This window comes from Ptychodera flava, chromosome 5, assembly GCF_041260155.1.
Source record: "Ptychodera flava strain L36383 chromosome 5, AS_Pfla_20210202, whole genome shotgun sequence".
Taxonomy (NCBI): Eukaryota; Metazoa; Hemichordata; class Enteropneusta; family Ptychoderidae; genus Ptychodera; species Ptychodera flava.
The window spans coordinates 1650848-1672841 of NC_091932.1; the positions used below are offsets into that span (position 1 = coordinate 1650848).

General features: G+C 41.4%; 2 protein-coding genes across 9 annotated transcripts in view; one reads left to right on the plus strand and one right to left on the minus strand.

The window, feature by feature from the left end:
* Positions 1-8608, minus strand: part of LOC139132412 (nuclear pore glycoprotein p62-like) — a 44989-nt gene extending 36381 nt beyond the window's left edge. The window contains exons 1-3 of one of the 3 annotated variants that reach the window (XM_070698762.1): positions 8348-8608; positions 4144-4470; positions 2048-2338 (exon numbers count right to left, since the gene is read on the minus strand). In XM_070698762.1, the coding sequence (XP_070554863.1) occupies positions 2048-2338; positions 4144-4470; positions 8348-8444 (715 nt within the window). In that variant the 5' untranslated portion in view covers positions 8445-8608. The remainder of the gene's footprint in view (positions 1-2047; positions 2339-4143; positions 4471-8347) is intronic. The other 2 variants (XM_070698763.1, XM_070698764.1) reach the window with 2 other exon arrangements.
* A 40-nt stretch (positions 8609-8648) lies between these two features.
* The window catches only part of LOC139132414 (peroxisomal biogenesis factor 3-like), a 53426-nt gene continuing 40080 nt past the window's right edge, over positions 8649-21994 (plus strand). For 2 of the 6 annotated variants that reach the window (XM_070698765.1, XM_070698766.1), the window contains exons 1-3: positions 9090-9230; positions 12717-12763; positions 13622-13691. In XM_070698765.1, the coding sequence (XP_070554866.1) occupies positions 12733-12763; positions 13622-13691 (101 nt within the window). In that variant the 5' untranslated portion in view covers positions 9090-9230; positions 12717-12732. Of the gene's footprint in view, positions 9231-12716; positions 12764-13621; positions 13692-21994 lie in introns of all 6 variants that reach the window. The other 4 variants (XM_070698768.1, XM_070698770.1, XM_070698769.1 and 1 more) reach the window with 4 other exon arrangements.

Genomic DNA, 21994 nt, shown 5'->3' on the forward strand with positions numbered 1-21994 from the left:
AGGAAAAGTGATTTCGATCAGAAGTGGCTGAGACAAAATTGATTGAGACAAAAATCAGATGCAAAAATGTATGGTACTGCCGCGTGTTCCGATCGTTGCGTGTCCGAGTTACCCATTTCGAGATCTGTGTTGCAGTACGTCAACATGACATTGAAGCCATGTGTGTCACCTCGTGTCACGCATTCGTAACTTGCATGGATTTGTTCGATTGACTTTGAGAAACAATTGCACTTGATCCAGTTTCAAAACCCATGACCCGTTTTACAATATTCAAGGCACCATGAAATGTAATAAAAAGGAACTACATGAGCTAAAATAATCATTCGCGTGATCATCTGAATACAGCAGCTATGTACGTACGGTTAGGGTAATACAGTATAGGTTCAAAGGTCGCGTGTGTTCAAGTGTGCTCCACACAATGCATGGCCGGCCTCAGCCGACGCTACGCAGGTGTCAAAGTTTCGTACGTTTGTCGAAGTAGAAGTCGATGCAATTTCAAATCTTGTTCTTGAACATACCTGGTATCAATATTTTCGGGCTTCTCTTTATTATGAATTGAGTTTTAAAGTCAACATATTTCTCTGCAGGCATGCTCCTCTGACTCCGAATTGTTAAAGTGCAATATTCAGTCCCGTATGAACTTGTCCGTGTGACTGTTTTGCCATGGATGTTTATAAAAGACGTCCATGGTTTTAGAATAGCAATCTGGCTACAGACAAACATGTACCGGTAGTAACAGAGGATCACATAAAATGTCTGATTTTGAATGTTATTCTAGAGAGAACTGGAAGACTTTGAATGAAAATATGGATGTAATATATGAAGATTTGACTTTATCCTTTTAATTTTGGGATTTTTTCTGATGCTATGAAGTGACCTGTGTATTGCATAATTAACATAAAATTTACATAGTTATTGTTATGCAAATTAGCCGATCCTGTTTCAGAAATTTCTGGGGAGAACACTGCTTTGAACCCAGCTCGGACATAAATGTCCGCATGACGTAATAGGTTACCAGGGGGTCAGGGTGCAAAGGGTTAATCTCAAGTTTCATTGATAGGCAGTGAATTTGAAGTTATTCATGGAAATAACATTGTCTATGTCTGTAAATTTTGGGTTGAAAGTTCTAGCTACAGAGACCTTTTCCTGTTTGATTAGGTTCTGGATAAATTCTGCCTCGTATGAGAACAGAACTAAGTCAGTGAGCAAGGGATTACAGTTAGTACCGATAGGAATACCTATACACTGCTGGAAAATGTGTCCTCCAAATTCAACAAATATGTTGTCAATGAGAAAATCATGCATACTGATGTCTTTCTTGGTATAAAAAACTTTAGCATTTATAGTATTTTTAACAAAATATGTAGAATTATACCCTAATACTACATATTTGTAAGGGCCTGAACTGTTTTTGTAGAAAAATGCTTGGTTGATGATGTTTTTCAAGCGATCTTTCAATTTATCATGTGGCATAGTATTTGTGAAAATTCTTTCTTTAACCCTTTTCCTGCCAGGCAGCATCACTTCCCCACCAGCCAAGTCAGTAAAAAGCGGTATTGAGCCAAAACATAACGTATTTTCACCCACTTGGCTGGGTCAGTTATAGCATCTTTAGTCCAAAAACATCAAGTTTACAGTATTTATGTTTTCAACAGCCTTCAAATGTACAGTATTATATTAAAATACACCATATGGAATATGTTGTGTTTCATTAATTCTAACCATCTTGATCTGATAGTGAAATACCGGTATGGACTTGGTAGGAAAAGGGTTAAAATCAATAGGATCTTGCCTTGTCTCTTTATGGCTTGGGCAGAAGCCGAGACTAAAAGATAGATAAAACAATGTTAGCTTTATTGTTGCATCTAAAAACAAAGAAAATAAAAACATGTTTAGTAAATACATAAATTGTACAGACCTAAAGGGCAACCCAAAATATGTGCTGCCGTATAACCTTGGGCATCCAACTCGCTGGCAATGCTAACAAGATTATCATACTATCTGGGCATATATATTTCCTGGTAGCATTTTATTTAGAGAAACTTACTTGTTGTTGTACTGGTGAATAAAGGCCCTTTGGCTCCAGCAGGTGTATTTGCACCACCTAATGACAATCCTGCTCCTCCAGTGGTTGTACCTCCTGATGACAGTCCTCCTGCACCTGTGGTGGTTCCACTTGATGATAATCCACTTCCTCCTCCAGTGGTTGTGCCACCTGACAGCTGTCCACCACTTGTGCTTATTCCACCAAGTGAAAGTCCCCCTCCGCCAATAGATGAGCCTCCAAGTGACAGCCCTCCAGACAACTTCATGGAGCTGGTTGTCGTGGTTTGAGTGGCTGATAAAGAAGAGCCAATACTGTTAGTTATTAAAGCTACATTGCATGGCATAAGATACATGTACCCTGGTATTGATGAAAGATAATGTAGCCGTGTTGATCGACAATGATATAATCTATGTTTAGCACGCTTTGATCAACTGAATGATTACTAGGGCATGAGGTTCCAAAGACGTGCAGTCTCCTTTCTCAGATGCATGGGTGGAATGAACCATAAACAGAAAGCCAAAGAAAATTCACAGTGAAAAATGTCAACGGGCAGGTGTAAGTGTAAACAAAGGGGGAGTGCTCACCCATAACTACTTCAAGTTTGATGACTCAGTTGATCACAGCATGCCACCAAACCTTAGATTACATGCTAATGTAAGTGTAAAAAATCATTACAGTTGGTAAAATAACTTTTCAGTCTAACGAAACGTGTAAAAGGTTTTGAAGGAGAAGTTCTGGAAAGCCATTTGCTGTTTCTAGCTTTTGAAGAATGTTCAGAGTTCTATTCAAAAAAATTCTGGCAAATGCAATTCAACTGGACACCGAAACATCAAGGAACTGAGTTACAGCATGGAGGTAATTCCGTGTATAACCTCCATGGTTACAGGTAGTAAGGCCTACATGAATAGGCTGCTCAAACTAAAGGCACAAAATGGGAAAAAAGGCCCGGACTATTTTCATCTTTTCTTGGAAAACAACCGGATAATATACTGTATATTATCACCTGCTGAAAATGTCTTCAACAATATGTTGATGAAATGAAATGAGAGTTCCAAAGACGTATTTATGAGCATGTTTACACTATTCGCAATAGAAAATTCACTCTGATCTCCGAACACTTCAACAAACCCGGTCACAGCCTCACTCATTTTCGAGTAAGTGGCATTTGTAAAATGCATTCTATTAGCACCCAACTTAGAAGAAACCATGAACTTTCATACATTACCACACTTGAAACACTGTCACCCATTGGAATCAACTGAAAAGAAGGATGATTTCTCTTCCACATTTCTTTAAAGGTATACAGTCACCTGTAATCTAAATATGCCCATATGTGGTCAAAGGGGTGTTCCTTGGTATTCAAAATGCCCATGAGAGGGCGCTGTTTTTAAAATGCAGCCACCCACTTAAAATTTGTGATTGGTTAGATTTTGTTTTTCCATGGTAACTGTGGCAAAATTGGAACAGGTGACAGTATACCTTAAAGCAGCCCCCCTCTCTGTTCTCCAGTTAGAGAGTCTTGTTGATCCTTCTCTTTAACATGTATCTAAGGGTTCCCCTGACAATGACATTTCATCCATCCAGACCTCACATGATCTAGGTTAGTACAGTCCCTTCTCCATTTTACCTATGTTGATTTTCACATTTTCATTTTTATTCCCGTATTTTACATCATTCCGGTGTTTTTATTCTGAGTACTGTATTTTTTAATCGCCCTTTGAAGTTTTTGTTTGGTTTTGTCATGATTTTACTTTTCTGTAGTCGTTCACTTTCCTTTGACACGTTCTATTTTATCCGCTTTTATCTATTAGAATTTACCCTGAGGAAGGCAATCTGTGCATTGCCGAAACATTGGTTTTATGATTTTAATAAAGATTGTTTGAAGATTGAAGAAAATGGCCGAGTACGTCTTTCATTTCTCCACACTGTGTCAAGACTTTGCTGTACTCCCGCTTCTTCCTGATAACTTCAATAGTTGCAGTTGGACTGACGGTATTTCTTGGAATTCTAATTTTTAACCCTGTTACACCTACATCCAAATGAAAGGCAGATACTCATCATATGTAAAGAAATAAAGAGTTAAAAACACCACAAACCTATATTTCCAAGTGTTGAACTTCCTGACAGCCTGGAGTTTGTTGTCACAGGTGTTGAAGTAAAACCATGTGATGATAAAATGGTTGTTGCTCTGGTTGATGCTGGCAATGATGTTGCAGCAGTTGTTACAGTATTTCCAAGGCTAGTTGTGCCAAGACCAAACCCAGTATTAGCACTGCTCGAAAAAAGACCACTTGATTGGATACTGGTAGCTCCTGTAGCTGGTGCAGATGATAATGCTAGGCTAGCATTTGTAGTGGTGCTAGTCACTGGTGTTTGGAATGAGAAAGGAGTACCTCCTGATCCTGTACCAAATGAAAAGCCACCTAGATTAAACAGAAAAATTATGAATACTTTTTAATTATAAAATCAACTAATTACAGAGTTACATTGATAAGTCAAAGAATTACAGCCTAAAGCCATACACAAAATTTACAAAAGGTTTTGATTTCTTTCGTAAATTTCCATGACATCAGCTCTAGTATGTTTTGTCTTTTCTATATTGTAATGCATAGTACATTCTTTTTGATACGACGTAGCTTTGAACGACCAACAAAAACAAATGAGCGACATTCTCATCGGCAGTCAACTGAAGTATGAGCCCTACTCGAATCACAACCTCACAGTATTGCCAACTGGTAACACCTATCTCCCTGCCGAAGTTTCTCAGCCTCAGCCTGTCATAACATCACAACAAGCGAGTGCTGTTGTGTGAATAATTATCATTATGTTGATCATAACACTTTCAATGAAGTTGCAAACATGTGGCAAAGGTTTAAATTTGCGCATAAATGCAATATATAATGAAACATATGAGCATTTTCAGTTCATATCTGCTGTATTCCATGTCGAAATTGAAAAAATGAAATCCGTATTTATACAAGCTGATATGCAAATTAGCAAAAATAACAACAGTAATCCAAAAAATCGAAACAGGGATGCCCAAACGTCTTTGGTTGCGGTGCAGAAATGACTTGGGGCCAGAAATTGAGAGGCCGAAACGACTTGGTGCTGAAACGACCAGTGACAGGTAGTTACTCCTATATAGTAAAATCTTTTCGGGTTGTACGGTTGTAATCTCGTATTACCAGTAATTAGTAGGACCGACCTTATCTCATGTAGCCCTACGTACAGGTCTGTGTGTTCCCGGTGTTATACGGCCTCCACAGGCAGGACTACATCTCACAGCAAGGCACACTAGACCAAAAGGGGGATTTTCTCATGATCGGGAGAAATCTCCCGATCGGGAGAAAAATTGACCACCTGATCAGGAAAATTTCTCCCGATAGGCAGACTTTTTGTGATAGAGTAACTGGTTCACAGTTTAATAGACATTTGCGCATTTAGAAAAGTGTATCAGTATGTTCATTATCAAATTTGAGGGTGGGTTTACCATTGTTCTGAAAAAGTTCACCATTGCTTTTTAGTCCCCACGGACACCGTCCGGGGGGACTTATAGGTTTGGTCATGTCCGTGCGTGCGTGCGTGCGTGCGTGCGTGCGTGCGTGCGTCCGTCCGTCCGTTCACGCAGATATCTCTGAGATGCCTGGAGCGATATCATTCAAACTTGATACAAGGATTACTTCATATGGCATACAGATGCACGTCAATTTGTTTTGTGATACGATCCAATATGGCCGCCAGGCGGCCATTTTATTACGATTTTTTCATGTACAGAGCCATAACTCAGGCATGTTCAAACCGATTTTATTCAAAGTTGGTACAAGGACATTGACCAATGTCATACAGATGCACGTCAATTTGTTTTGTGATACGATCCAATATGGCCGCCAGGCGGCCATTTTATTACGATTTTTTCATGTACAGAGCCATAACTCAGGCATGTTCCAACCGATTTTATTCAAAGTTCGTACAAGGACATTGACCAATGTCATACAGATGCACGTCAATTTGTTTTGTGATACGATCCAATATGGTCGCCAGGCGGCCATTTTATTACGATTTTTTCATGTACAGAGCCATTACTCAGGCATGTTCCAACCGATTTTATTCAAAGTTGGTACAAGGACATTGACCAATGTCATAGATATGCATATCAATTTGTTTTGTGATACAATCCAATATGGCCGCCAGGCGGCCATTTTATTACGATTTTTTCATGTACAGAGCCATTACTCAGGCATGTTTTGACCTATTTTATTCAGAGTTGGTACAAGGACATTGACCAATGTCATAGATATGCATGTCAATTTGTTTTGTGATACGATCCAATATGGCCGCCAGGCGGCCATTTTATTACGATTTTTTCATGTACAGAGCCATTACTCAGGCATGTTTTGACCGATTTTATTCAGAGTTGGTACAAGGACATTGACCAATGTCATAGATATGCATGTCAATTTGTTTTGTGATACGATCCAATATGGCCGCCAGGCGGCCATTTTATTACGATTTTTTCATGTACAGAGCCATAACTCAGGCACGTTTCAACCGATTTTTTTCAAAGTTGGTACAAGCTTATTGACAAATGTCATAGCTGTGCATGGCAATTTGTTTTGTGATACGATCCAAAATGGCTGCTGTGCGGCCATTTTATTACGATTTTTTCATGTACAGAGCCATAACTCAGGCATATCTCAACCGATTTTATTCAAATATGCACGTCAATCTGTTTTGTGATATGATCCAATATGGCTGCCAGGCGGCCATTTTATTACGATTTTTTCATGTACAGAGCCATTTCTCAGGCATATCCGCATGTTTTGACCAATTTTATTCAAAGTTGGTACAAGGACATCGACCAATGTCATAGCTATGCACATCAATTTGTTTTGTGATGCGATCCAATATGGCCGCTGTGCGACCATTTTGTTACGATTTTTTTCATGTCCTGAACCATAACTCAGACATGTATCAAGCGAATTCATTCAAAAGTATTTTTATCACAGACCTAATGAAGAGGACTCTATCCTCTTTGAGGACCTGTAATCAAAATACTGATTAACAAGTGGGGACTGTGTCATCAACGATGACTTGTTTTGTATATTTTCACATTTATTAAATAATAGTGATACCCTCTGTAGAAAAGGCATACAGCAAATTGTCACTTTATACACAGTCCCTCTGTGCTTTATATGAAAAATGTATTTCCGAAGTGTGGATCAACTCCACTTGTCCTTTTTAACGTCGAAGTCATGTCCAGGAATTCATTCATTAACATTTTGAAACGTACACACATTTTGGATATAGTCTCCCGATTGGGAGATTTCTGTCATTTTTTAGAAAAACTGTCATTGAGTAGCTGTATCTAAATACATGTAACATTTCTAGGAAGTCTCCCGATCGGGAGATTTTCTCCCGCTTGGGAGAGAATCCCCTTTTGGTCTTGTGTGCCTTGCTGTCTCATGCGGCCTTACCCTTTACCGGTCCTACTAATTACTGCCCGTCGCTGCCCGTCACTGCCCGTCAGGAAATTAACCTTCCAATTACTGTAATCTGTCGATATATCAATACCAAAGACCACTTATATAATAGAAAGCTACAAAATAAGAGTCTGTTTTACTCCAAATGCCCGAATCCTGTCTCAGAACTAACGTGAATATTGGAGCGCTAAGTTCACTACTCGACGGGCAGTGATGATAGGCAGTGTTCGGATATCGATTACGATCAGCGTTGCCACTCGTTCGCAAATCAACGTTGTGGGGGTCTGGGACGACAATTTTGTTTGGTTGTATAGTAAGTAATGTTTTTGATATGAGATATCAACTGATTACAGTCGTTGAAAGGTAAATTTCCCGACGGCAGTGACGGGCAGTGGTCGGACGTCGACGGGCAGTATGTATGGCCAATGGTGATGCATGTACGATCACACGATTAGCGTTGCTACTTGTTCGAAAATCAACATTTTTCGGATCTTGGAATATTATTTCGTTCGTTTTTACAAAGAGTAGTGGTCTTTGGTATTGAAATATCGACTGATTACAGTAATTGGAAGGCTAATTTCCTGACGGGCAGTGACGGGCATTGACGGGCATTGACGGGCAGTAATTTAATTAGTAGGACCCCTTATTTACTATTTCATTTGGTTTCCTGGGCTCAAAATTAACAAAGGTCCCCGGAACGGAATGGTAGATTTTACAGTTCAGCAGAGCACATCGTTCTACATGGAGGTAGCATCGAAACTCATTGATGGCAAAATATGATGATAAACTTTCCATCCTGAAAGACGAAATGTATGTATACCTGTACTGCTTTGTCCGAAAAGTCCCCCGCTTCCGGATGTAGTTGTTGTCACCTGGGCGGCGCTGGTAGCTGTTGTCGTCGAAGCGAAAGAAAACATTGTCGCTCTTCGACTACAGTGAATACAGCGAAAGCGAAATGAAACTTGGTACGGAGGTACTCAAATGGGATTTTGCAGATTTGCACTTCACATCTACACTCGTGCTGGACCTAACAAATTCATCACACGCGCGTACGCCACGATGCTGAAGTTAGTTTCGTATTCGTATTCGTATTTATATTGTAGTTACTGACAAAAATTTGTATTTTAAGTCCAGGTTTCAGGTATGAAATATGCAATATATGATATTTACATAGGCGCTTGACAAATTTCAAAATCACTTGTCTGTAATTTTAATGTCGAAACATGCATTTTATTAATAAATGTGCAAACAGAAATCACGCAGACTGCTTTTGAGACATACAGTGAGCAGCGCCAATAGAGTAAGGCTAGCTGTGGTCGCTCGGCTGTCATGTGGCTGGCTGTCGTTACATCCATGACCTACTGTAGTGACCTAGGTGCATGTACATGACAGCCGAGCGGCCACAGCCTTTACTATAATCATGATGCGCTGCTCATTGTATGTCTCAAAAGTCGTCCGTGTGATTTCTGTTTACACATTTATTAATAAAATGCATGTTTCGACATTAAAATTACAGACAAGTGATTTTAAAATTAGTCGTGCGCTTATGGGGTGAACAAACTCTAATATCGTAGGGTCAGAGGTCAATAAAGTCAACTGAAGGTGGCTCATCATGGTCATGATCATGGAGTGATGGTAGGCATGCCCATCAGCGGTGCGAGGTGAATGGCATGTGATACTTGTGATTCGCGACAACGATAGAGGTAAAATCGTGAATTTACCGGGTTCAATCAGCTGGCTGCAGTGCATGTAGCCCTGCGTACAGGTCTGTGTGTTCCCGGCGTGATACGGCCTCCACCACAGCCCTGCAACGGTCTGTGGATGACTGGCGACAATGCGGTCCAGATCCGGACTGCAACGAAAAGACTGTCTTTTTGGCCGAAATTCTGCTCTATCGGGGCAAAATCCCTTCCCTGCCTACCTTTACCTCCTAACCGACCCCAGAAAAGATGCGATTAACTTCTCCTAACGTCCAAAACCGCTCGTTTTCTGAAACATAACGTACTCGACAAGTTGTTTACCCATGGAGATCGCCATTTTGAATCTCGCCAGTTGTCTCTATGGGTTCCCGGACACTTCGCACCAAAACCACTTCGCACCATACCCATACCATTTCGCACCAAAACCACTTCGCACCAAAACAACCTCGTACCAAAACCTCTTCGCTCCAAAAATCACGTCGCCCAAAACCATTGCGCCCCAAAAACATTGCCACTTCACTCCTCAATTTATCGCTAACCGTTAAAAGCTGAAAATAACCAACCACTGCCTGTGAAGTTTTAATCACCTTTCTACCATCCCAGGACTGAAATCTTGAAATTGAACATATTTCGAGAAAATGACATCGCATCGTGCAATACCACGCACGGCACCTGAAATGTACCATTTAGTAGTTTGCGTGTTTCTTTTTTCTAATATACCGTATGGTTTCATGGAAGAATAAATGGTTCGTGGTAGCCAAGTTGCAGGTAAAAACATCGTTATGATACATCGTGGCATCGATGTTTTAGGACGAGTTGACGGAATTATACTTAAGTGAAGTAATTTCAGTACGAGGTGGTACTTGGGGCGAAGTGGCATTGGACGAGGTAATACTTGGGACGAGGTGATTTTGGTGCGAAATGGTTTTGGAACGAAGTTGTGTGGGGCGAAGTGGTTTTGGTGCGAAGTGTCTGGGCCCCTCTCTATGGACCCTTGCAGGGCTGTGGTGGAGGCCGTATAACGCCGGGAACACACAGACCTGTACACAGGGCTACAGTGCATGTAGATGTGTACGTATGTATTTTCTGTACGAACGAGACAGCAGCTCCGGCTCCGTTAGAGGATGCTGAAGTGCTGTAGCTCGATGTTTTGCTTAGGTATTAGCACAGTCACTCGTGAGCTATTCAGCTCTGGGACTATTCGCCCCATAGACGAGTGTACATAAGCGAGGGTTTTTTCTCGCTTATGTACACTCGTCTATGGGGCGAATGGAGGTAGTAGCAGCTCATACTACCTCCATGGTATTAGGGTCGCCGTCTTTTTTTTTACGTCCATGCATGAATCAACTCGCTGTACACACTTCACATGGATGATGTTTAGAGTGCTTTGCTTCCGGTCCTACTTAACTTTAGTTCTGTAACCAACAACATTTCATGGTCGATCAGTACGATCCGTACCCCCGACTGTGGAGATAGAAAGGGGATATAAATTTCTTATTACAGTCTAATGGAAGTGGCTATTCGCACAGCAGCGGTGCAAATAAGGAATCTAAATTTCATATTCGCAGGCTAAAAACTAGGCCTGCGTACAGGTCTGTGTTTTCCCGGCGTGGGAACTAGGCCGTATAATGCCGGGAACACACTGACCTGTACGCAGGGCTAGCTAAAAACCAATCATAAAGTGGTTTAAATGAACCCAATGACATTGTACTTTCAAAAAATACAACTTTGTTCAGTACGGCTCTGTGAACTCCCCCCCCGCTCACCAAGTCTTAGGCTAAGTGGCATACGTACCATGATGATATAGCAAGTGGTCTCCTTCCCGACTGTTAATGCACTTTTCTTTCTGGTGCTATGTTCATCTCAGCGTTCGCGGTGACTTTTTTCTCCTCGCGTACGGCATACGCATTAGTCTGCTAAAATTGCGTAATGGCTGGATATGAGTGCGTAATTTCACTTCCGCACTCGATTGATGAAAAAACTGACAGCAAAATACAATGTGCCGTTGAATAAACCTACACTACATATTCGGATTGTACGATGTAACATTATTTTAATGAAAACAGTTTAACTAACAACTTGAACAATGTTGAAACGTAACAGCGAAGGGTATACATGCAACCGTCACAACACATATCGGGCAACCCAAAAGTTAAGAGTTATGGCAGCTTATCCAGACGGTTTCTGGACGTTTCGGCGCCAAGTCGTTTCGGCCCAAGACGTTTCGGCCTTCCAATTTCAGGCCCCAAGTCCGAGTTGTTTCGGCACCGCAACCCAAGACGTTTCGGCACCGCTGAAGGCTACCTGTGGGAACTAGTGCTGCAGCGTAATGTTACAAATCAAAGCACTGAAAAGTATAGTGTCAACTAACATGAGAACATGGGAAGACACCGTAAGAAAAAACTTCATATCATTTTCAAATCTGTGACACAAGTTTATCGATATCAATAGCCGCTGACAGCCGCCGACACGGCAAAAGTTTGAAAGCGGTGAGGAAACAGCACGGCAAAATTCACACAAAATGCACATAAAGTACTGGTCAGAACGCAAAGGTCACGCTTACGAATATGACGGACCAGTCAATTACTAAATAGTTTGAAAAAAAATCGAAACACAGATGCTGAAACGTCTTGGGTTGCGGTGCCAAAGTGACTTGAGGCCGGAAATTGAGAGGCCGAAACGACTTGGTGCCTGAACGACCAGTTACCATCCAGACACTTCTGCAGTGTTCAAAATTTATCGGGATTCCGACGAGCTCTACCAATGAATCATTTTCTTCACGGACTCGTAGAGCAAAGTTGAAAGAAATTAAAACAGATTTGTCTGCTTCGACACCATGCTGCATGTGTGCTTGATCAAATTTGGGAACAGCGAGACGCGATGATCGTGCACGGTTGGCATATTTTGTCGCAAACATTTCTGTCAATCACTCACTTTCAGAAACTATCGCTCGCCTGAAAATTAGCAACGTAATAGGCACAGCTGACATGATAACGTGCCTAACGTGATAACGTGTGGACTACGATGCCGATTTTTCAGGCAACGCCCACTGAGAGAATCCGAAACTTTCCACACAAAATGAGTGATTGACAGAAATGTGTTGCAACAAATTTCGTCTGGTTGTCGCCTAAGCTCAGTCGTGGGGAGTGCTTTCGTTGTTATCCTTTGCGTATAGAAAACGCATAACGATGAAAAAAAATGCGTAGAGAGTCATTTTCAATGCGTAAATACGCACGATTTTTGCGTAAACGCGAAATCTGCATCTCCTTCTAGGTGACGAAATTTTTCCCCTTCCCCCTGTTTCTCTCTCTCTCTCTCTCTCTCTCTCTCTCTCTCTCTCTCTCTCTCTCTGCATGCCCTCAACCATTTGCCCAAGCTCTTTTCCTACCCCATGCCCCGTTTCTCCATTCCTTGTGCAAATGCATCGTTTACATGGCATTAACATCATGAATACAACATTAATTGAAAAAAGTATTGTCCCATTCACAGAACAGCACTGTGAGCGATGCTGAGGCAGCTACACTTACAGATAAAAAGTAAGTTTCTCCTATGCCACTGAAACACATGAATTACAGTCAACTCGCATCTTTTCCAACTCGCCCAGAACCAACTCGCCCGATACCAACTCGCCCGATTCTAACTCGCCGATACCAACTCGTCCGATACCAACTCGCCCGTTGCTTGAGATGTAGTTGTAGATTCCATGTACGCAAACCCGATGGCCCAAGGCCAGCTATTTTCATGCCGGGCCAGTAACTCGTGAAAGACGGTCCCGCTGTTCCTAAAGACATGAGCCAGTAACTGCTGTAACTTTCCCTATACGTAAAGAAACCGAACGAAATTTATTCTTTCAAGAGATTTGCAAAACGTGAAATTCGCAACCCGTGTTGGCACATATTTCAAGCCCTAATAGCCCGCACCTGTGGTTCTCAATGTTAGAAATATTTGTTGTAGGCTGTTTTAAGAAATGAAACGTTTTTATACGTACCAGGTACTCCTAAAATTGCAAAATAGTATCGGGCGAGTTGGCATCGGGCAAGTTGGAATCGGGCGAGTTGGTATCGGGCGAGTTGGAATTGGGCGAGTTGGTTCTGGGCGGGTTGGAAAAAGTGCGAGTTGACTGGTACCCGAAAAACAGCCTGCAGATCATTCTACCACATAGAATTTTAATCTATTATTTAGGATACATTATATGACAAAGAATTGGTACAAATGCGCATCACACTATACCCTCCCTTTACAAAAATTGTGGTTGAAGGCCTCAAATATGCTCTATGGATCAGGAAAAGAGGGAACTTTGGGCTGAGTTAAATGGCGACTGCCAAGCTTTGATACACCAAGGCTAGAAACACATTTTAATGTCATAATTTATTCAATTTTTGTGAAATCTGTAGCTGGTAAATTGGACCCAATGCCGATTGGACCCAAGTCAATTGGACCCCACCATGCCGAGTGGCTGAATAGGTGTTGTACCCCAAACCTATGTATATGATTGAAACACAGAACAGTTCTCTTCTTCCACTGTGAATTAGTGGAAGAAGAGAACTGTTCTGTGTTTCAATGTTAATGCTTCTGTTTCACAGAAGAATGTTCTAATTCACAGTGGAAGAAGAGAACTGTTCTGTGTTTCAATGTTAATGCTTCCATGATGAACATACACAGTATCATATGTATATGATATTTCAGATTGTATTGCATAGTTTGTTATTTCGATTTCAAGCAGTCGCTGGTTTTTAGCTACTATAGACTATAGTCTATAGAAGCTATTGGGATGGGTATCCGTCCGGCGTCAGTCTGTATGTATGTATATGTATGTATGTATGTATGTATGTCCGTTTGTGAGGCATCCGTCCACCCAAATATCTTGAGAACCGCAGTACTTACTGATTTGATATTTGTTTTGTAGATGAAAAATACGATTATGAGAAACTGTTTTTTTTTTTTTTTTTGATATTGTTGAAAATATGCAAATTAGCGCAAAAAAAGGCGTTTTTGGTAAAAAAATTCTTCTTCATAACCACTGATCAGACAGCTTTGTTATTTGGTATACAGGTCCCTAGGGATAATCTTACTTAGATTTGTTCAAATTGTGATAAAGTATGCAAATCTGTATTTTCAAGGAATTTTTTTGTCATTTTTGGTCAAAACTTTATTTCATCAAAACCGTTCGTCTGACAGCTTTGATATTTGGTATACAGGTTCCTACAGATGAACTAAATATGATATATTGAATATATGATGAAATCTGCAATTTTGGGTTTTTTTTGGTGCAATTTTCGCCATTTTTGGTCAAAAATGTGTTTCTCAAAAACTACTTGTCTGATGCCTTTGATATTTGGTATACAGGTTCCTAGGGATTGTCTTAGGGACGGACCATTAGATCTTGGGAGGGGGGGGTGGTCAAAAACAGAAAAAAAAAATTTTCAGAGCAGAAAGTTAGGAAAAAAAAAATCTTCAAACTAGTTTGCAAAATAAAAAAAAAATAAATAAGAAGACAAAGGCGTAAAAAAAAAATCTGCAAAAGTCTTTAAAATTTTGAATTTTTTTTAGATTTTACCGACAGAAAGCAACTTTCTGTATTTTTTAGTACATCCTCCCGGCACATTTTTAATTTTAATTTATACATTTAGAGTGACTGTATCCCTTATACTGGAAGTTGTGATTATCTTATCTTTTCAGGACTTTTGTTTTCTGATCACTTGAAAATTATGAAATTATAGAACCTGTTTTATACTTGTTTCCTGCGTACAAACCAAGCAGGTACACTAGGTAAAACATTGAAACTATGGTATGGTTGTCAAGACAGAAAGTTGTATTTGCCTTTTAAGGTCAAGGTAAACAGATGCAGGCCACATCAGTTTCATTTTTTTCACAGCATTTTATTGCAATGATGAATGCAAGAATGGGTGAACAAGTAGAAACACGTCAATAATGATAAAACAACATATCAAGTCATCATGTATTATTTTGCTTTAAAAAAGGCATTTCAGTTCTTTTTTCTCAAAAAACAGCCTCAAAAAACAACAGCAACACATGTTTTAACATTCAACAATACACTACGTAGAATGCCATCTATCCAACAAATCCCAACACAAAAACACACAAAAGGGGTTGAACTTTGAAAGTTTCTCGATAGCAAATACTGAATAAATCTGCATGAATAATCGTTTTTGTGTAGCAAATTTCAAAGAAATTGGACAAGCCCTTTCAGAGAATAAAGATTTTTTGACCATGAATGGCATAAATTGCCCTAAAAAGACAAATATTGAAATTTCAACACATCTATACACATCCAATCAATTTGGACATGCTGCTACAGAGAAATAAATGTTTTGATCAAAAAAGGGCAACAATTGCTCTAAAAACACAAATATGCAAATTTAACTATATTATTTTGCTTATTTTAGCTTCTCAGCTTGCCAAAATCAATTGTAAATCATGAGATATGCATGATGTTTGGTGGGGTGAATGTAGCCATTTCACCACGCAGTAGAAAGGGAAGCCAGAAAACCAAAATAGTCAATTTTCAAAACTATAGGAAGCTACTGAGGAGCAAGAAGACCATGTTTCAGAGGAAGATGTGTAATCCGAAAAAATGCTCCCAAAGTGCCACCAAATAACACCATTTTTATCTCTATTTTTCAAAAGCTCCAACAGCAGGAGGGGGGACACCCCCCTCCTGACCACCCCCCGCAAAAATACTCCCCAAGTGCCAAATAACACCATTTTAATCTCTATTTTTCAAAAGCTCCAACGGCAGGAGGGGGACACCCCCTCCTGACCTCCCCCCCCAAAATGCTCCCCAAGTGCCACCAAATAACACCATTGTAATCTCTATTTTTCAAAAGCTCCAATAGCAGCAGGAGGACACCCCTCTCCTGACCTCCCCCCACCCCTCGTGACGGCTTGCGTGGCTGCTTGTGGTGCTTGGCACCTCATCTTTGCCCTCTTTATCTTCAGACAGCGACGAACTACAAAAAAATTATAAATCTGAAAATTTACTCTGAAAAAAAAAATTTGCACAGCTAATCTCAATTGGAAAAAAAAAAAATTTCAGAAATTTACAATAGTAAAAAAAAAAATTTTCACAATTTCATGGTGACCACCCCCCCTCCCAAGGTCTAATGGTCCATCCCTTAGTGTTATACATTGAAATTTGATTAAATTTGATTAAATCTTCAATTTTTGTATTTTTGGGTCAATTTTTGCCATTTTTGTCTTAGTGTTATACATTGAAATTTGATTAAATCTTCAATTTTTGTATTTTTGGGTCAATTTTTGCCATTTTTGGTCAAAATATTTGTTTCTCAAAAGTTACTCGTCTGATAGCTTTGATATTTGGTATACAGGTTCCTAGGCTTTATCTTAATGTAATATATTGAAATTATGATGAAATCTTCAATTTTGTATTTTTGCAGCTAATTTTGCCATTTTTGGTCAGGCCATCCTGAAATAAGCTATCAAAGATATCCACCTTCTTCATCAATACATGTGTCATAAAAAGTTATTCTCTACATAACACAGCACAGCTCTGTCGACCGTTGGGTCGCTCGTTTTTAGCTCCCATAGCCATATGTATATATGGCAATGGAAGCTATTCTTATAGGCTAGGGAAATGTCTGTATGTCTGTATGTCTGTATGTCTGTATGTCTGTATGTCTGTCCGTCAACATCAAAAACTCCAAAACCGCTGCGCATTTCATCTTGATATTTGGTGTGTACATGGATGATGGGCTGTAGATGAGATTTTGTTCAAATGAAGTTGTCATTGCCAAAAATATGCAAATTAAGTGAAAAATGTAAAAACAGTCAAAATTGAAAATGTCAATAACCACTGAGCAGATTACATGAAAAATTAGCATGTAAGTACTTTGGGCTGACCTGAAATAATTGTGCTTTTTTTGATTTTTTGATATTGTTGAAAATATACAAATAAGTGCCAAAAAAGGCGTTTTTGGTAAAAAATCTTCTTCTTCATGAACCGCTGGTCAGACAGCTTTGATATTTGGTATACAGGTCCCTAGGGATAACCCAAATTGGATTTGTTCAAATTGTGATGAAATATGCAAATCTGTATTTTTAAGGAATTTTTTTGTCATTTTTGGTCAAAAATTTATTTCATCAAAACCGCTCGTCTGACAGCTTTGATATTTGGTATACAGGTCCCTAGGGATAACCCAATTTGGATTTGTTCAAATTGTGATGAAATATGCAAATCTGTATTTTTAAGGAATTTTTTTGTCATTTTTGGACAAAAATTTATTTCATCAAAACCGCTCGTCTGACAGCTTTGATATTTGGTATACAGGTTCCTACAGATAAACTAAATATGATATATAGAATATATGATGAAATCTGCAATTTTGTATTTTTGGTGCAATTTTTGACATTTTTGGTCAAAAAATGTGTTTCTCAAAAACTACTTGTCTGATGCCTTTGATATTTGGTATACAGGTTCCTGGGGGTTCTCCTAGTGTGATTAGTGAAATTTGATGAAATCTTCATTTTTGTATTTTTGGGTCAATTTTTGCCATTTTTGGTCAATATATTTGTTTCTCAAAAGTTACTCATGTGATAGCTTTGATATTTGGTATACATTTTTATACATAATTATGATGAAATCATCAATTTTGTATTTTTGCAGCTAATGTTGCCATTTTAGGTCAGGCCATCCTGAAATGAGCTATCAAAGATCTCAACCATCTTCATCAATACATATGTCACAAAAGTTGCTCTCTACATAACACAGCAGAGCTCTGTCGACTATTGGGTCGCTTGTTTTTTTCAAAACCGCTGGTCAGACAGCTTTAATATTTGGTTAACAGGTCCCTAGGATGACCTTAGTGAGATGATTTCATACAGTCAGGAAATACTTAATTTTGTATCCATGTCTATAGTAGCTTCAGGGACATTGGCATCTATGTTTTTAAAGATAATGTTGTGATTCAGTAAGCAGTTGAAATGGTAAACTGTATTTGGTGTTGAAATGCGGTAAAAAATAATGAGAAAACATAGCTGAGGTTATTTCAGCAGGTTTGGTTTCCAACAAATATATTCAAAGTTTTTTTCAATGTTAACCCTTTTCCTGCCGAGCGCCCCTGTCCGTTATCCTGCCAAGTCGGTCAAAACCGGCCCCCTTTTCCGTGTCTACAGAAGATAGGCTCTCCTGCACGCTTTCCTGCCAGGCATTTGGCGGGAAAATACCGCATTTTCGGGGTACGATTACCGACCATATACGTGTTAGACTTCAAAAATTTTTGCATGCCCGTATAGAGGGGCAACCGCTGATGAGGTTGTGTCCAGAAAATGACGAGGTCACGGGCGTTGTTTGCCCGGGGGACGTGCACTTTTATGCCCTTTTCTAGCTTACTTTCGCGGAAGTAAAGCTCGTTCGCCGGCACGCACGGCCACACCGGGGAAACGTCACCTCTCTCGTGGGTTAGTAGAAGACCCAGGGGTTAGTGCTATGGGTGCGGCAGCACCCTCAAACCTGTCCTGTTTCCCCTGGGTTGTGTCACTTGGCCACGTACTTTGAACGACTTGGAAGAGTCGCACAGTGCAGTCTGCTTTGACGTAGTGTAGCAGTTCAACGACATAGTTCCGCCATTGAAGGAAGGCGTGTATGTAGTTTGGCCAGTTCAGTGAACACTTAGCTCGTTAGTGTTACCGTTTCCTAACACGTTAGTTGTGCAGTTGTTACTAAGGTGCAGTTTTGTACCACCTTAGCTCTGGACAGTGCAACTGCTCTATGCACTAACCCCAACGACAGATGGTTGGTACAACGTCTACGTCGCACGAGCACAGCCTCCGTTGGGCTGTGCCCCTCCCACGTGATACAACGCACGTTCATCCATTACTATAGCGTCCTTACGGATCTGCCAAAAACGAAAGTGGGGGTAAAAACAAAACAAACGAAAATATGCGATCATAGATAGTATTTTATTCGGGAATAATTTACATTATGCCGAACAATAAATCTCGGAGTCTGTCTCGACGTCCGAGTGCATGCCGTGTTTCAAAAATTACAATCGGGGTGGCAGATCCGTGTTTCAAAAATTATAATAGGGGGAATTGTACAAAATAATCCGTCTAAACAAAACAAACGAAAATATGCGATCCATAGATAGTATTTATTCGGGAATAATTTACATTATGCCGAATAATAAATCTCAGAGTCTGTCTCGACGTCCGAGTGCATGGTCCGTGTTACAAAGATTACAATCGGGGGATTGTACAAAATAATCCGTGTTTCAATTTACAATCAGCGGGATCGTAAAGCACAAACAAACGGCACAACCGTGCTCAAAATGTGATCATGGTCCGTGTTCAGAATACAGTCAAGCCACTGTTAGGCGAAGCTGTCCCCTGTCCGTTATTTACGTCGGGTTCTCTTGCTGATGGGTGTCGTCGGGGCTGTGTGAGTAGAGGTCTGCACGCCAATGCTCCTCTTACCTCGTAGCATCATGCGATGATGAAAAGCCGCAAAACACTCGCCCTCGTGAAGATGAACCCCGCACAGACTACATCCTTTGGACGTCTCAGACAGTCGTCCGCTCGCAGTGGTCTTACCCTCTCTGCTGCATACTTTACAGCATTTCTGCCGCCCCTCCAAACGGCTGACAACGTGCATCGGCTGATTTTGTGGATTGATGTACGAGGCAAGAGAAACGGTGGCCTCGACCTCTCTCACACTGGGCTGCGATCGCCCACAATAACTGCCAATGAGTTGTTTCCCGACACGCAGATGAAACATCTTATGGGTCAGCTTACTATCAGGGTGTACATGCTTGAAGCATATACCGGTATATGCATTTACCAGGGCAACATCAATCAGGTAACATGCCAGATATGTCCACCATCTGTGGTTCTTGCGCCCAGTGTGAAAGTACTTGCGCTTCTGGTTGGCTCGGTCGACGCCTCCCATGTACCGGCGATAATTATACAGCGACAGAGGCACTTGTCGCCGCTCGTCTCCCTCCCCCACTGGCACGCACTCCAAGGGTGGATAGACCGTATTCAAGATCAGCACCTGAGCGTTACTATCCTGATAAGCAGTGATGTTAAGACGAGAGTCCGTTCTGGTCGTGGCTTTCATATCCCCAACAGACAGAGGAAGGCGCTTCCTCTTACCCGGCGGAATTAATTGAGGGGGCATGGTGCGACGATTACGGCGGTTAAAACTCCCGACCATGTAGATCCCGGTCTCCATCAGCTCTCTAGCAGTAACGACCGTGCTAAACAGGCTATCACAGATAGGCTGTGATTATATCCACAGAATGGCTGGACCAGCTCCATCGTAATTCTTTTCACCACACCTCGCTCCTGCCGTCTCCCATCAGTCCGATCCCGAAATTTCACACCTAGGTACGGTGCAAAGTTAGCGATGTATGCAGTGGTGGAGTCGCACAGCTGCCATATCTTGAAACCGTCTCGATCAGGCTTATGCGGTAATCTCTGCTTAAATTTAGAACGGCCCTTAAATCGCACCATGCCCTCGTCGATGGAGATCTCTCTACCCATCTTATAATTATTTACGCACCGGTCAACTATGGGCTCCATCCATGGATTGATTTTATACAGGGGATCCTCCTGACACCGACGTCGGCGGCGTGCCTCATCAGGATCACGACGTGGATCGTTCTCTGGGTCTGCCAGATGAAAGTATCGCATAAGCTGCTGAAAGCGACTGCGGGTAATCACAGTAGAAATACCCTGGTTTCTCAGAAAGGGATCGCTAGACCAATAATCCTCCACTGATGATTTACGGTCGACACCCATACAGACTAAGACGCCAATGAACGCCTGCACCTCTCGGTAGTCAGCGTTACGCCAGTATTTATCTATTTTCCTAGCGATATATCGCTGGTGGAATTTGGCGTATTTATTAGTCTCGTCCTTGGCCAATCTGATCAGTGTAGCTGGAATAAAAAAGTAATCGAGCTCACGGGAGTGGCTGGGCAAGGTGAAAGTCGGTCCTCTCTCATGGTCAAAATCGGTCTCCTCAAATATATTAGCATCGGTAGTCTCCGACATACGCCAGACAGGAGGGGTGTCGTCCTCCGCCAACACAGCAGCAACGTCATCATCGTCGTCAGAGCTTGCCTCACCTACATACTGCCTGTCATAAAAGTCATCGTCCTCTGCCGCATCCTCGTCAACCTCCGAGTCGGACTCAGCGGTGATATCACCGTCGTCTGGGCGTCTGGGCCTGAACTCGCCCGTAGCGGCATCAAGGATCATATCTGGCTCAAAATCAGGTGGGCTATCCTGATAACGAACCCTCCGCACTATCTTTTTCGGCGGGGACATCGCAGCACACGAAACTATGGCAGGAGCGGGCTCGGCAGCCTCTGCTGATGACGAGGACTCAAGCTCTTTCGCACTGGGCACAGGAACCTCTCCTGACGCAGGATGAGGCTCATAGTAGCAACAGGTGGTGTCTCTCCCGGAGCAGCCGGGGGAGAACCAATGGCATCAGCCGTCTCGTTACTCACTGTCTCACTAGCAGCAGCAGACGTAGTCTGTGCAGGTGAAGTATCTCCCACAAGAGCAGATGTAGTCTCTGCAGGTGAAGTAGTCTCTCCCGGAGCAGCCGGGTGAGAACCACTGGCGACCGGTGACCCGTCATCATCCTCATCGGCAGAACGATCGCTCTTACGTTTACGCTTACCACTGGGTTTTTCAGCCGGAGATGGCTTCACCTTACGGGAGCGTTTCTTGCCCGACTTCTTAGAACGTTTACTAGGGACATCACAACGATCGCTACC